Genomic DNA, 12330 nt, shown 5'->3' with positions numbered 1-12330 from the left:
TACAGGAACTATACAACTGGAAAAGGGATTCAAAACTATAAAGCTCTAAATTAATGCCCTTAGGTCACAAAGCAGACTAAAAGTTTGGAAAGGTGGCACATATTTAAAATAAAATTCTGAGAATAGTAATGCACCTTTGCAACCCTTCTCAAATAAGCAGTTGTAGCAACTTTTATTTAAGGTATCTGTGTGTGGCTTTTCCCGATCAAACCCATAAAAGCAGCAGTGTCCCATTTCCATATTCAAATTTTTTATAAACACAAAAAAGAAAAGCCTGTTTGTTTTGCTTCTCACGTACATGCATTTTAACCCTTCAGTTAGAAAGGTGCACTTACATTGGGCCTGTTTCCAAAAGCAGCGTAGAAAGGCTGTTTACTGGGAGAAAACAAATTCTTGATATCATTCAAGCATTCGATTTTGAATTTTTCAGGCTTCTTTTCTATCACTTCCCTAAAATAAAATTGCAACAGTCAAATTCTAAATCATGATTTAATAGAAGGTATTCTCCTTCCCCCATTTATCTGATATTTATATTCTCATTGCTTCCTGTTGCTAGTGCCGATAGTTATATATACAGTGCTACATAGCTCTCCAAGAACAATACAAGAAACAATCAAACATTCCCTCTTTTCCAACACCTACAGGAAAAAAGAACAGGTGAATACTGTGCATAGGCTAAGTATAAATGGGAATGAAATTCCCAGCTGTGAGTGCAGCTGTGAACTGCTTTTTTGTAGCTGACTATCTGAATCAGAAGATCTAACCAAGTACACATGAGTGTACTTGTTACAACTCCTGTCTCTGGCAAAAGTGCATAAGGCCCATGGCATTAATTGAAATTGCTGTCATTGTATCCATGAAAAAATAGAAAATAAATTAACAAAAAAACCCAACAAAATTTAAACAAACAAAACTCCACCTCTGCAACCAACCAACCAACCCCAAACACTTGTCCATAATTAGCTCCTCCCATCAAGAACAGGTAGACTATGGCTGGTCCAAAAGACCAACTGAGTTGACCCATACCTAAACTCCATAGTTTTTTAAAAGTAGCTGTATATGGAGCAATCCCAGCATCACAAGATCATTTCACATGACAGTCTATACTCCTCAGATTTTTTTCTTTTCTCTCTACCTTATGTAGTAGCACTGCACTGCAAACCTTGAAGATATGCTTGAAAAAGACAAAAATGTACTGATATAAGCATAACCTAAGAATCATCAGTCATGGACTAGATGAATAAAGAGAAGGGAAAAGAAGCTCCCCTTGGGCTGATATGTTGTGTTTTGTAGCTACTTCTAGCATGCCCACAGGAACACAAGTATACAAGTGAAATTCAGACAAAACAGAGTTTTTAAATGGTCACTAGAGGGACATCAAGTCTCAGTAGCAAATATAGTCCAGAGTGGAATGTTCTGTAATGCCAAATATTTTTAATCTACTCTTTCTCTGAAATGGGGAGGGAACTGACACAAGAAATTCCACATGCTTACCTATGAAAGGCAGAAAACAAACTGCTGGGGGATAACATGAGAGGGCCCCTGGGGAGAATTGTTCCTTTATCATTCACCCAGTGCAGGTATCCTCTGGTGATATCTGCCATCCCAATGGCACGGGCGGAACAGTACAGGAACTTGTAGCCATTTCTAGAAAATAAATTACCAACTTAGTTCATATTCCTGCTGAAGTTGCTTTGCAAAGGTAAGTACACAAATATAGCAATGTCCAGAGGCACCAGTTTAGGTATTGAACTGCTGCAGAGCTCTGCACACATACAAGGGAAAGACTTTTCTATTGTTATAAGAATCTGCAAGGCATTTAGTAGTTCAATTACAAACTTAATCAAAACTGAGAAACAGGAAGTGCAAACAGAAAAGGGATGGTAAAACTCAGAGGACACAATTAGATGGACTAGACTGTGTTTAAGTGAGTGCCACACTGGTTTTATTCAGCTTCTTTCAGCCCAGCTGTAGGATGACAGCAATTATTTAAATTATCTGCATCACAAAATAATGGGTGCCAGATCTCCTGTCTTTTTCAGGTTGTTGGCAGAATTTGCAGTGCAGAGTGAATGATGGATAACAACAAGCATTCATTAAGCCCTTAAATTCTTCCAGCAGACTTTGTATGTTCATCTGTTACACAGATTTGTATACAGTTACTGCAAGCACAAAAGGCTTGAGTGTTTATGTGCACTTTCAAAGACTTGATTCAATTTGGCAAATAACTCCAAAACTGCTCTTCTGTTGTGCACTGAATAAACAAAAAACCCACCCCAAGCCACCCAAACAAAACCCAACAAAACAGTAACATTCATGTTATCTCCCATGAATTAAAAGGGGCCACATGAAGGCCAAAAATAGATTATAAGACCCCAAATATTTTTGTGGAAAGAAAGACTACTAAGAAACAAAGATAAAAGTTGATGATTTCAATTTAATTCTGAAATTTCTAACAGTTGATCATCCTCAATTAGTAAGTGTTATTTTTGGCATCACTGTGTTTTTGAAAAAAGTTGTTCCAGAATATAAAATCTAATCTATGGAGCACTGACCCGGCTTTGGAAGCAAACCCATTAAACCAGAAAACACTTATGCATTGGAAGGACACTATCTAGTTTTAAATTTATGCCATATGATATTGCTGAAAGGCTTAGTGACCAACCTGAGTTGGTGGAAGACAGATATGCATGTTTGAGGAATTATTTCTATTATGGTTCTCTTTTGTATTCATGAAAATATTACACACAGTTTTTATAAGCTAAAATGCAGAACAAAACGTCTGAGAAGGGAGCTAGTAAAAGCGGCGGCTTGCATTCCTGTAAAAGTATATATCTGTGGAAAGAACTTAGTTTCACTTGTGTATGACAAAAGTTGCTCACTTCCCAGCATTTCAACCAGTACATTTTAATAAACTGGGTTATTTTTTAAGAACTATCCAATTACCTATACTTTAATTCCTATATTCCAGAAAATCTTAATTGTTTCATAGATTGCATACTCACTCGTTTATGGAATGATACAGTTTTGCAATGCCCTGATGCGTCCAGTCCTTGCCAAACTGAGGGAGGATATGTCCCAAAGCATCAGACCTAAAATGAGATTTAAAGGTACCTGAGACACGGTATGTGAGTTTTATTGAAGACAACCACTAATGAACATGATTTAGTAAAAATATTTACAGAAATATTTCTGCAGAAGGTTCTAACTATTTACAAAGAGAATTAATAAATAGTGCAGGCAGAGCAATTAGCGGGGTCATTCAATACAAGTCAGTTTCTGAGTTAACCTGTGGCTTCTAAACCTGGAGAAGTCTAATAGAGAGCAATCACACGGTAAATGTTATCATCTTGGCCTTATTCTTTTAAAGTACATTTTCTAGTTTGCTTTAAAGGCAAGTACAAATTAAAACCAAAGCAACACTATTAATGGACATCCTTTAATAGTTGTCTTAAATGAAGTTTCTTTACCTTGTTTTGAAAAGCAGGACAGGATTAATAAAGCAAGAAAAAAAAACAAAGAAGAAAATACCCCTAAGATACTCACTTGGTTATTGTTCCATCAATGTCTGATATTATGATTTTATCATTCCAGTTCCAGAGGTATATTGTTCCTGCACAACGACAAGTCCCTTGATACTGGGTTGTGATACTAAATACAACATCATTAGGGCCATCTCTGAGCTTCAACTTTGCCTGTAGAATAAAAAGGATTGAAAATGTAAGTTGCCCTCCCTCTAAACTTTTTATGATTTTAGAATCATAAATGAGCTGCACAAAACGGCTCATATACTCTTCCTTGTCTATTTTGATTAACTCATCAAAAAAATGAACCATGGTTTAACACTGGCACCATGGTTTTGCTGTTAAAGTCTGTTGCAGCCTGGGTGCACATGTAAGTCCACAGTTCTTGTACTGCCTACAGCCACAGATATTTCACTCTCCACCATTTTAATTCTTGCTACTACAGCAGACTTGCAGCACTACCAAACTGAACTCACAGTCTGCCATAGGATACTGTCTTCTCTACTTAGTGGATGCTTTCCTCAAAATTCTTCCCTGATGAATATCATACATTTAGATAGTAGCAGAACTGACTTGTAAATTTGACCATAGCGAATAAATTTCACAGCAATTTAAATGTATGCTATTACACAGATGGGCAGATCCCAGGATATCCAAACTGCAGAAGCAAACAATGCCACTTTTCTGGCAACATCTTAATATAGAAGTTCGATTATGGAACTTCATTAAAAAATACTATTTTTTGATCCAAAGAGATTCTTAAAAAAACACAACAGAAAAAAAAATTATCAGAAATTCCCTGCAGCTGCCTACCCTTGCACAGAAATATACTTTAAATTTCTTTTCAAAGTTTTTTGTTTTTTTGTTTTTTTTTTAAGATTATGAAGCATCCTACGCATGAGACACGCATGTCACTTACTATTTGGTCTGAAGACAGTCTAAGTGACTTCTTATAAGATGTAACGTTCCCATGGGGTGGATGCTCTCCTGGGGCAGAATCCATTTTCAGGGATTCCTTCAACTCCTGGGATGCTTCATCACTAGAAGAATCATCCTCTGGAGGCCTAACGTGACATCAACCAGAATAAATGTAAGAGACATAAAATCCTTCTTTAATGGAGTAGGATGCTTATGCCAGAGTAATTTCTGCTTATGCTGAGGATTTGCTGCTACCTGATAGCACAGATTAAGGAAGTCCACAGTCTAGTGAATGCCCAGATAAAGCCAGTACATGCCAGTAAGCAAGTAGGACTTGGAATGCCAGTACTGGTGGAGCTCTAAACAGGACTACTCCCAGCTGGCTCCACACACAAAGGGTTTAGTAAAGACACAGTGTCAGGCGGTCACTAATACTGTGTGGATGAATTAGGGAAACTGCAGATGAAAAGGGACACTGAATGGGTAGGAGTGCTTTGTTTTTAAAAAAAGCTGCCTCAGTAACTATGGCATTTAAACTGTGAGTGTTAGTGGAGTAGCTCACCTTTTAAGGTTATTCACAGACTTATTTTCCTGCTCATTAGAGATTTCAAGATTAAAGGCAGCATTTAGTTTCTCTGAATTATTAAATCACCAACATTTACAAGTACCTTTACAAAATCATGCAAGAATATGCATTTGCATAATAAATACCCTAGAACGGAAAAGTTTTGTGCTAAGCACCGATAGCTGTCTACCACAACTTGGGCAACATGTGCACTGTGATTAATACTATTTTATTGTTTCAATTATTTAATGTTACAAAAAATTCCACAAGGTTTAAATTATTAATACAATATTAGGCCTTCACAAAAGAAAAAATTATTACAAAGGGTATCAGAAACAACATCACTGTATTTACAGAGCAGTGGCCTATTGATAAAAGTTACCATGTATGTATTTGTTCTGTCAGTTCTATTACGATTTAAGAAATAAACACAATAGCATTTAGGAAATAACTGTAGTGTATTTGTAGTTCCTACAGTGTTTGCTGCCACATTATTTTGCTGAATTGTTTGCTATGCACATCTGGTTCCTCTTTAGTAGCTTACAAGAAAATATTTCTTCTCACAGTACATTACTACTGAACTCTTCATTCAAAAAAAAGAAAAAGGAAGGAAAAAAGGCACTATTCAGTCCACAGGTAAGTCTTCAGACAGGAACACACCTACTATTAACTTGCTCTTTTATAGTTGCTGGCAGTTCATTTGCTCTTTGTGTCTCAGTTTTCCCCTCTTTTGCCTCTGGTATCTAAAGAAACATGATAATAAAGAACATATTGACATTTTAAGCATTTTAAACAAATCCAAGTTAAAAACAGCTACCAAAATAGTTCATAAACTATACTAAGTCTCAGAATCACCATTCTACATACTGATCTCTAAAAATATGACAAAAGGATGCTTATGAAGAAATTCTCTATTAAAACTTTTTCTTATTTCAGGAAACAAAACTCTTACCAGAAATTGGGAACTGCAGTTTAACATGATAAATTTAGGAGCTGTCAACCTCTAAGCTTATAAATTGCTTTTTTACGGGGAAGTAAGTTTAGGGCCCATACTCAAGGTTTAGAAAGCTTAATTTAGCCTAAAATGGGATGTCTCAGCGTAACTATTATGCAGTGCAGCACCTACTTATTTATTTGTGTGAACATTTCTAAAACATACTGCAGTGACTGAAGAGTAGCTCTGATAACTGCTTATGGCTTAAAAGAAAGAATGTTATAATCTGCAACAGGTGAATACAATAAATTTTGTTGAAGCAACTAATAACACCAGATAATGATGCAGTATTTGAGGCTAAACAAACAGATGCAGCTACAGCTACTGCAACATCAGTTGGCCATCAGTGACACTGAACTATATAAGCAGTATTTTGAGGTACTTCTGACAAGCTACAACATTTTCATCTCTTAAAAGCTAAGAGGGGGGGAAAAAAAATCCCAATAGGCCTCAGTCACCTGCTTAGTCATGCTTTCCTTCTTGCGCCAGAACCACCACCTTCCAGACTTCTTTGGCATCTTTTCTTTGACCCAAGACTCAACAGTAGCCTGCAAAATTAGATGTGCTTTTACTTAGTATAGAAAACCAGAGATAATCAGTTGTTACTACATGCAAAATTTTCCAAGAAAGTATGCATTTATCTGTTTACCTTAGGCAAACTCTTCTGAAAGACCTGCAAACTCAGAATCATCGGAGCAGCCAACGCCCAGTTATAATACCTGTTTTAAAACATGTTATTGGTAAGATATTACAAAATATGTCTGCAGATCAATAAATATCAGCATGAAATCTCATCCTTGTGTTGATGAAAATACATATTTGCTGCCAACCACTAACATCAACACTTTCCACAAACAGAGTCACTTTAATATGTACAATTCAACATCAGTGGCAATTACAGAAAAAAATCTCACTTAAGGTAAAGCTAAATTCAATGCAAATTTTTGGTTCAAGCAGATTAACACACAAACTGCAATGGAAGCTGAGAAACGTGCTCACTTCAGAGACTAGATTTGAAATGGGATTTTGTATGACCTAATTACATGACACGGAGAATTTACCTGTTATAAATCCGTATTACCAAATTAGGATTGTCTATGAGTCCAGGGTTTTCAGCAAATTCATGATAAGTAATAATATGTTCCATGAATTTTTCTGCAACACAAAGAGACCTTAATTAAAAAGTAATAATATAATATCCCAAGATGTCTGATTAGTTTACATCTAGGAAAATCCTTTCTGAGTCTCTCCTGATCTTGCAGCATCACTGAAGATGTGCTAATTGAGGCCTCTCTGTCAAGGGTCCTGTGACTGCCTCCTTCCTACAGAAAAAGCCTTGGACCACTTCAACAGTCACAGCAAAGAGCCTTAAGAAATTAGAAGAAGAAGGATAAGGAGGAACTAATTCAGTTCAAAGGCTAGAAAAAGAAAGCCATGCTTGTCTAGGCAAGTTTTCTTCAAAAATTATGATAGGTAATGGGTCTACATACTACACTAGAAGAAGAGGGGGAAGGATGATGCCAGATTTTCAGGTTTGAAAAACTACTACTATCACTAACTAGCATTTTCACAACTAGTTTCTATATATATTTGCAGAAATCCATGATTTAGAAGAAGACCCCTGCAATCAAGACATCCTTTTTTCCAAACAAATCCAGTATTACTACTGTGTTACCACAAGAACAAGTCCTGAGTCTTTATTAATAAGCACCTAGATTTCACTTAATGTATTAAGAGACTGGATGACCATTTAAAAAGTAATATTAAAACACTGCAGTACATGTCCATGAAGATTTTATGCTCCTAAAAGCTCTCTCAAAAATACATACAACTTCAACAGTAAACAGACCAAAGCATTAAGAGAGAAAGATCACCTAGTAAAAATCTAGAGGTTAACAATCATTTAGGAAAGAAGTAGAGCAGAAAACAGTCCAATACAAAGGGGGTTTTTATCGCTTGAAAAACTGAAAAAGAAGAAAAATTATCAAGCAATTAGAAAGAAACTGAATTGTTAATACTTATGTAAGACTAAGCAAGGACTGGCAACCAGAAATCAATGTAGATGGTCGGATAAATACTAGTGCAATTATATAGTTATATAATTGCATATAATTATACAAAAATATGGTACAAATATATAGTACAATAATATAGTACAAAAAAGGAGACAGAAAGCTTCTCAAGACATCAAGTGTTCTTGATTAATATGAGGTTCAATTCTGCTATCTCTGCTTGGCAAATACTTGAGAATTTTAGAAAAATGAAAGATTTTCTATCCATTTTCTCTATGTAAGCATATAATAAGTCAAAGTTTTGCAGGGAGGAAATCAGAGCATTCAAGCCACTTCATTTGTTTAGCCTGTGCTCTTTTCCTCTTTATGCTTTAGTCTTTCACATACCTTTAGAAATCTCTCCATTTTCATTGAGACCTCCACAAAGTGAAAGAGTAACATCAGGCAAGTCCATAGCAGAATCAGACATGCACTCTGTACCACTATCAGCAGCAGCACTTCCCACTGACTGGGGTGACTGAGAACCAGAAAGGGTATCTGACTCTGTCCACTGCCTGAAGCCAGGATCAGAATCACTAAAGAAAAGCAAAAAGTATTTTACTTGCAAAAAAATGCACAGATCACAGGTCACAGAACACAGTATATGATTACTCCCCCCAAAAAATCTTGCTTTTGCATTTTTACATCATTTGACAACATAAATTTAAAACCAACCTAACAAAAACGCCAGATACATACACCCACACCAATCCTTCATAATACTGGCAGACTGTTTCCAGTTTTCCTAACGCCTCCTAAATTGGGCAATAATTACATTCCTTGCCTAAATTGGATTTAAATGAAGAAAAACATCCTCTACATTTTACTTCTACAGAATACTGTGCTCCTCAATCTTTACCAGGAAGTTGTAAAATAAAAAGGAAAAAAAGTGGCACTGCTTTTAGTGTTTTTAGAACACTGTCTGTTGCAAAAAGTACAACAGAAAAGTAAAATGTCATTAAAAAAAAATCACATTGTGATTTAAGGCTGGAGTCACTAATTTGATCCACTGAAAAGTTTACAATATGGCTGAACAACAGTACTGGTACAAAAGCAGTTTAAATGTACTGCCCTCCACGTCTGCAGAACATACAGGTTCCACAAAGAGGAAAACTCTCAGTTTTCAGTAGTCACCTCCCATGTGATCTTTCAGTGTGTTTCTTATCAAATTAGAATTTTCACAGTAAGTACTGAATACTTAAAAAAAACCCTAAAAACCTGAAGTCCAATTCTTTTTATCAGAATCGGCACATAAATAACACTTGTAATGACTCACCTAACACAACTACAGAATTATCCCAGATTTACAGCATTTTACTTCAAAATTACCTTTTGGGAAAGTAGAGCGCTGCAACTTCAGGTTCCAAAGCCTTTAGGTCATCCAAGTAAATATCATCAGGGCCTTGATGATGACTTCGCTTGTGCACCCCTGTTAATTTTAACAATTAAGATTACTAAGATGAAGTTACCCAGACATGTTAAATACAAACATAATCACGGAAGATTCAAACTTATTTGTATGTTTTTTAAGTTCCAGAGTTTCATTGTAATTTTAGTCAGATAAAATTTTAATTAGAAAAAACTGAAACAGCATATTTATACTTTTTCCACTATGACCTCAAGTTTGGTAGATCACACTGATGGCAAGAATCAAGAGCTTTATTCCACACCTTTCTTTTTTGAAGGAGAGTCAGTTTTTGCTGTTGGTTTTGTTTCTGGTAAAGGATCCATCAATATTCTGGACTGATGATCACCATCCAATGGCAACGGAACTTGCGGTTCTACAATTGCAGAAGCAAGAGTGTCTTTAGCATCCATCTGCTTAAGGAGAGGATGAGTTCTTGGCTCAGGTTTCAGTACTGTACAGACAGAATCTTTCACATCATCATAGTCTTCAACTTCATCAGAGCTGAGGATGACCCTAAAATGAGTCTTCTCTGATGGAGTAATGGTAGCTGTTCTGCAATGTTCCAGTTTTTCTTTCTTACTTATCTGAAAAACAAAAGTCTAGTCAATCCTTTCACTTCACCTGTTTGTTTTATTCCATTCTAAACATTAAATTTGTACTCAAGGTACAAGTTCTCATCACACAAGGAAACCAAAAAATAACTTGAACACGTACTGTAGCAACAGAAAGCATGTCTCACCATATTAGCAAAATTCCCTGAAAAAGAATTTTCACAGGATCTTATTTACAAGTTCAGTAAAGAAACTGGCATAGAGGAAGCACTGACTTGACCGAACCACAGCAAGGAAAAAGCCTAAGTGTGGATTTATCAGGGCCTCTGTTAGATACCAAATTTAGTCTTATCAAGGCTACAGGTCCTCTGGAATGAAATAGAACTTACTCTATAATAAAGAAAATTAATTTATTAAGTGGTTTCCTTCAGGTTCTAACTAAAAATTCAAAAATTTCAGACTTTCACTGCTAGGTTTCCTGGGATTATTACTTTGTTGAGCAGCTTTTGAACTCAAAAAAGCTGACTCTCTCTGCCTGCCACAAGGGGTTGCTACTTCCCCATTTCAGCTGTATCTGAACAACAGCAGCTGATTTCCAGTCCTCTTCTAGGACAGTCTTAAATATGCCAAAACTCAGTTACAAAGTTAGAGACAATGAAGATGTTTACCTTTGTTGACTCTGGGAATCCTCCCCATGTCCATTCCATGTGAGATTCAGATCTGAGCAAGCTCTCGGCAGGCTTAACTTCTAGTTCTGAATCACTTTTGGGGCAGACTTGCTCAGAGAAAGGGCTACCAAATCAATAAGAAAAAAAAAAAGAAAAAGAAAAAAGAAAGCCAGTGTTTAAAATGCATTAATGCATTTTTGTGCAGCTACTGTTGGTAGAGTTTTCAACAGCTTAACAGAGCTTCAATTATTCAGCAACATGGCAAGAAGCCCAGCAGGGTTTTCAAATGGTGAGAAATTAGGTTAAAACCAAAATCACATTAAAGACATTAAAGGACTTATATAGTGATCACACTAAATAGATTCCTCTACTGCATCTGCAGTGCAGGAATAGCTCTCCCTTCAGCCCACATTCCATTTTTCAAAAAAAATGAGAACAAACTGAAAAAGTTTATCAAAAAATAAGACAAAAAATAGTTTTTAAGTTCCTTACCTCCATAAAAATATAGCATTTCAGCATGCTATGCAGATATTTGAGTAATAGAAGTTTTGCAAACATAACTCACAAGTGCACAAAACAACATCAATTCCCAATGCAGGGAAAAAAACATTCAGAAGATAACTTAGGAGAGGGAAAGGAGATTATTTGAAAACTTCCTTCAGGTGTGTTTGAACTACATGACCTTTAAAATCCATCTTATTTTTCCTACAGTGGTTATTATCCATAAATCAGAAACAGACTTCTGAAATTTACTTCAATCAAGATTACTTTTAAGCCAGAACATCCTACAAAATGCTAGAAAGGATTTCAAAATCATTTTGCACTGCATTTAGGACCTTAGAGATTAAAAGAAACACAAGGTTTTGTCTACCCTTCCTTGAATATGGCAATTATACTGCATATTATAGAAATGCCGCTCTTTTTACACTTTGACATTCAGATTATGGTTTGGGTTTATATAAACAACAACCTCAGTACTTGAATTTAAACTGCAAAGACCAGAATTGGACACAGTCCTCCATGTGTGGCCTGACCAGAACTAAGAGGAGAGGGATAATCACATCTCTGTCCCTGGCACTAATGCCACATGGATGCAGCCCAGGATCCATTTTGCCCTTGTTGCTGCAGCCATGCTCTGCTGCCTCAGGTTCAGCTTGTTGTTTCCCAGCTCAGCAAGGCTGCTCCCAGCCACACAGATCCCAGCTTGTACTGGGCTCTTTGCTTGTGTCATTCCAGTACAGGGTTTCACACTTGTCTTTGCACTTGCTGCACCTGTAATTTGTGACTGGTCCGGGTGCTAGACAATGTCTTTGAGGCTCCCACTCCCATGAAAGGTTGTGCCAGATGAACTTTTGAGGTCACTTCCAATTTGGGTTGTTCAATGATTTAATACAGAAAATTTTAAAGTAACTCCCTACAGGTATTTAATCTATGGAATTCTTTTCCCCATACAAAATTCCTCCAAGGATTTGTTACCTAAATCAGTACCAAGTATCAAATTTTCTGAAGGTTTGAAGAACTCAGGTTTTGTAGTATCGTACAGGACTAAACTGTGATCACAATTCAGACTGCAAAAATAGACATTACACAGATCACAAGCCAGACAGTAAGAATCCCTCATGTTGCTCTGAGAGGACACCTCAAAAATCCA

General features: G+C 36.4%; 1 protein-coding gene across 1 annotated transcript in view; it reads right to left on the bottom strand.

Moving 5' to 3' along the window:
• Positions 1 to 12330, bottom strand: part of LPIN2 (lipin 2) — a 35344-nt gene that overhangs the window by 4912 nt on the left and 18102 nt on the right. The window contains exons 6-18 of the mRNA XM_083874725.1: positions 10680 to 10803; positions 9723 to 10044; positions 9382 to 9481; positions 8401 to 8588; positions 7063 to 7156; positions 6651 to 6720; positions 6460 to 6549; positions 5668 to 5750; positions 4444 to 4588; positions 3547 to 3695; positions 3006 to 3092; positions 1495 to 1647; positions 336 to 450 (exon numbers count right to left, since the gene is read on the bottom strand). Of these exons, the coding sequence (XP_083730851.1) occupies positions 336 to 450; positions 1495 to 1647; positions 3006 to 3092; positions 3547 to 3695; positions 4444 to 4588; positions 5668 to 5750; positions 6460 to 6549; positions 6651 to 6720; positions 7063 to 7156; positions 8401 to 8588; positions 9382 to 9481; positions 9723 to 10044; positions 10680 to 10803 (1720 nt within the window). The remainder of the gene's footprint in view (positions 1 to 335; positions 451 to 1494; positions 1648 to 3005; positions 3093 to 3546; positions 3696 to 4443; positions 4589 to 5667; positions 5751 to 6459; positions 6550 to 6650; positions 6721 to 7062; positions 7157 to 8400; positions 8589 to 9381; positions 9482 to 9722; positions 10045 to 10679; positions 10804 to 12330) is intronic.

Source organism: Zosterops lateralis (genome assembly GCF_965231275.1).
Source record: "Zosterops lateralis genome assembly, chromosome: 1".
Taxonomy (NCBI): Eukaryota; Metazoa; Chordata; class Aves; order Passeriformes; family Zosteropidae; genus Zosterops; species Zosterops lateralis.
The sequence above is the reverse complement of the archived record's forward strand: the minus strand, read 5'-3'. Positions and strand labels throughout refer to the sequence as shown.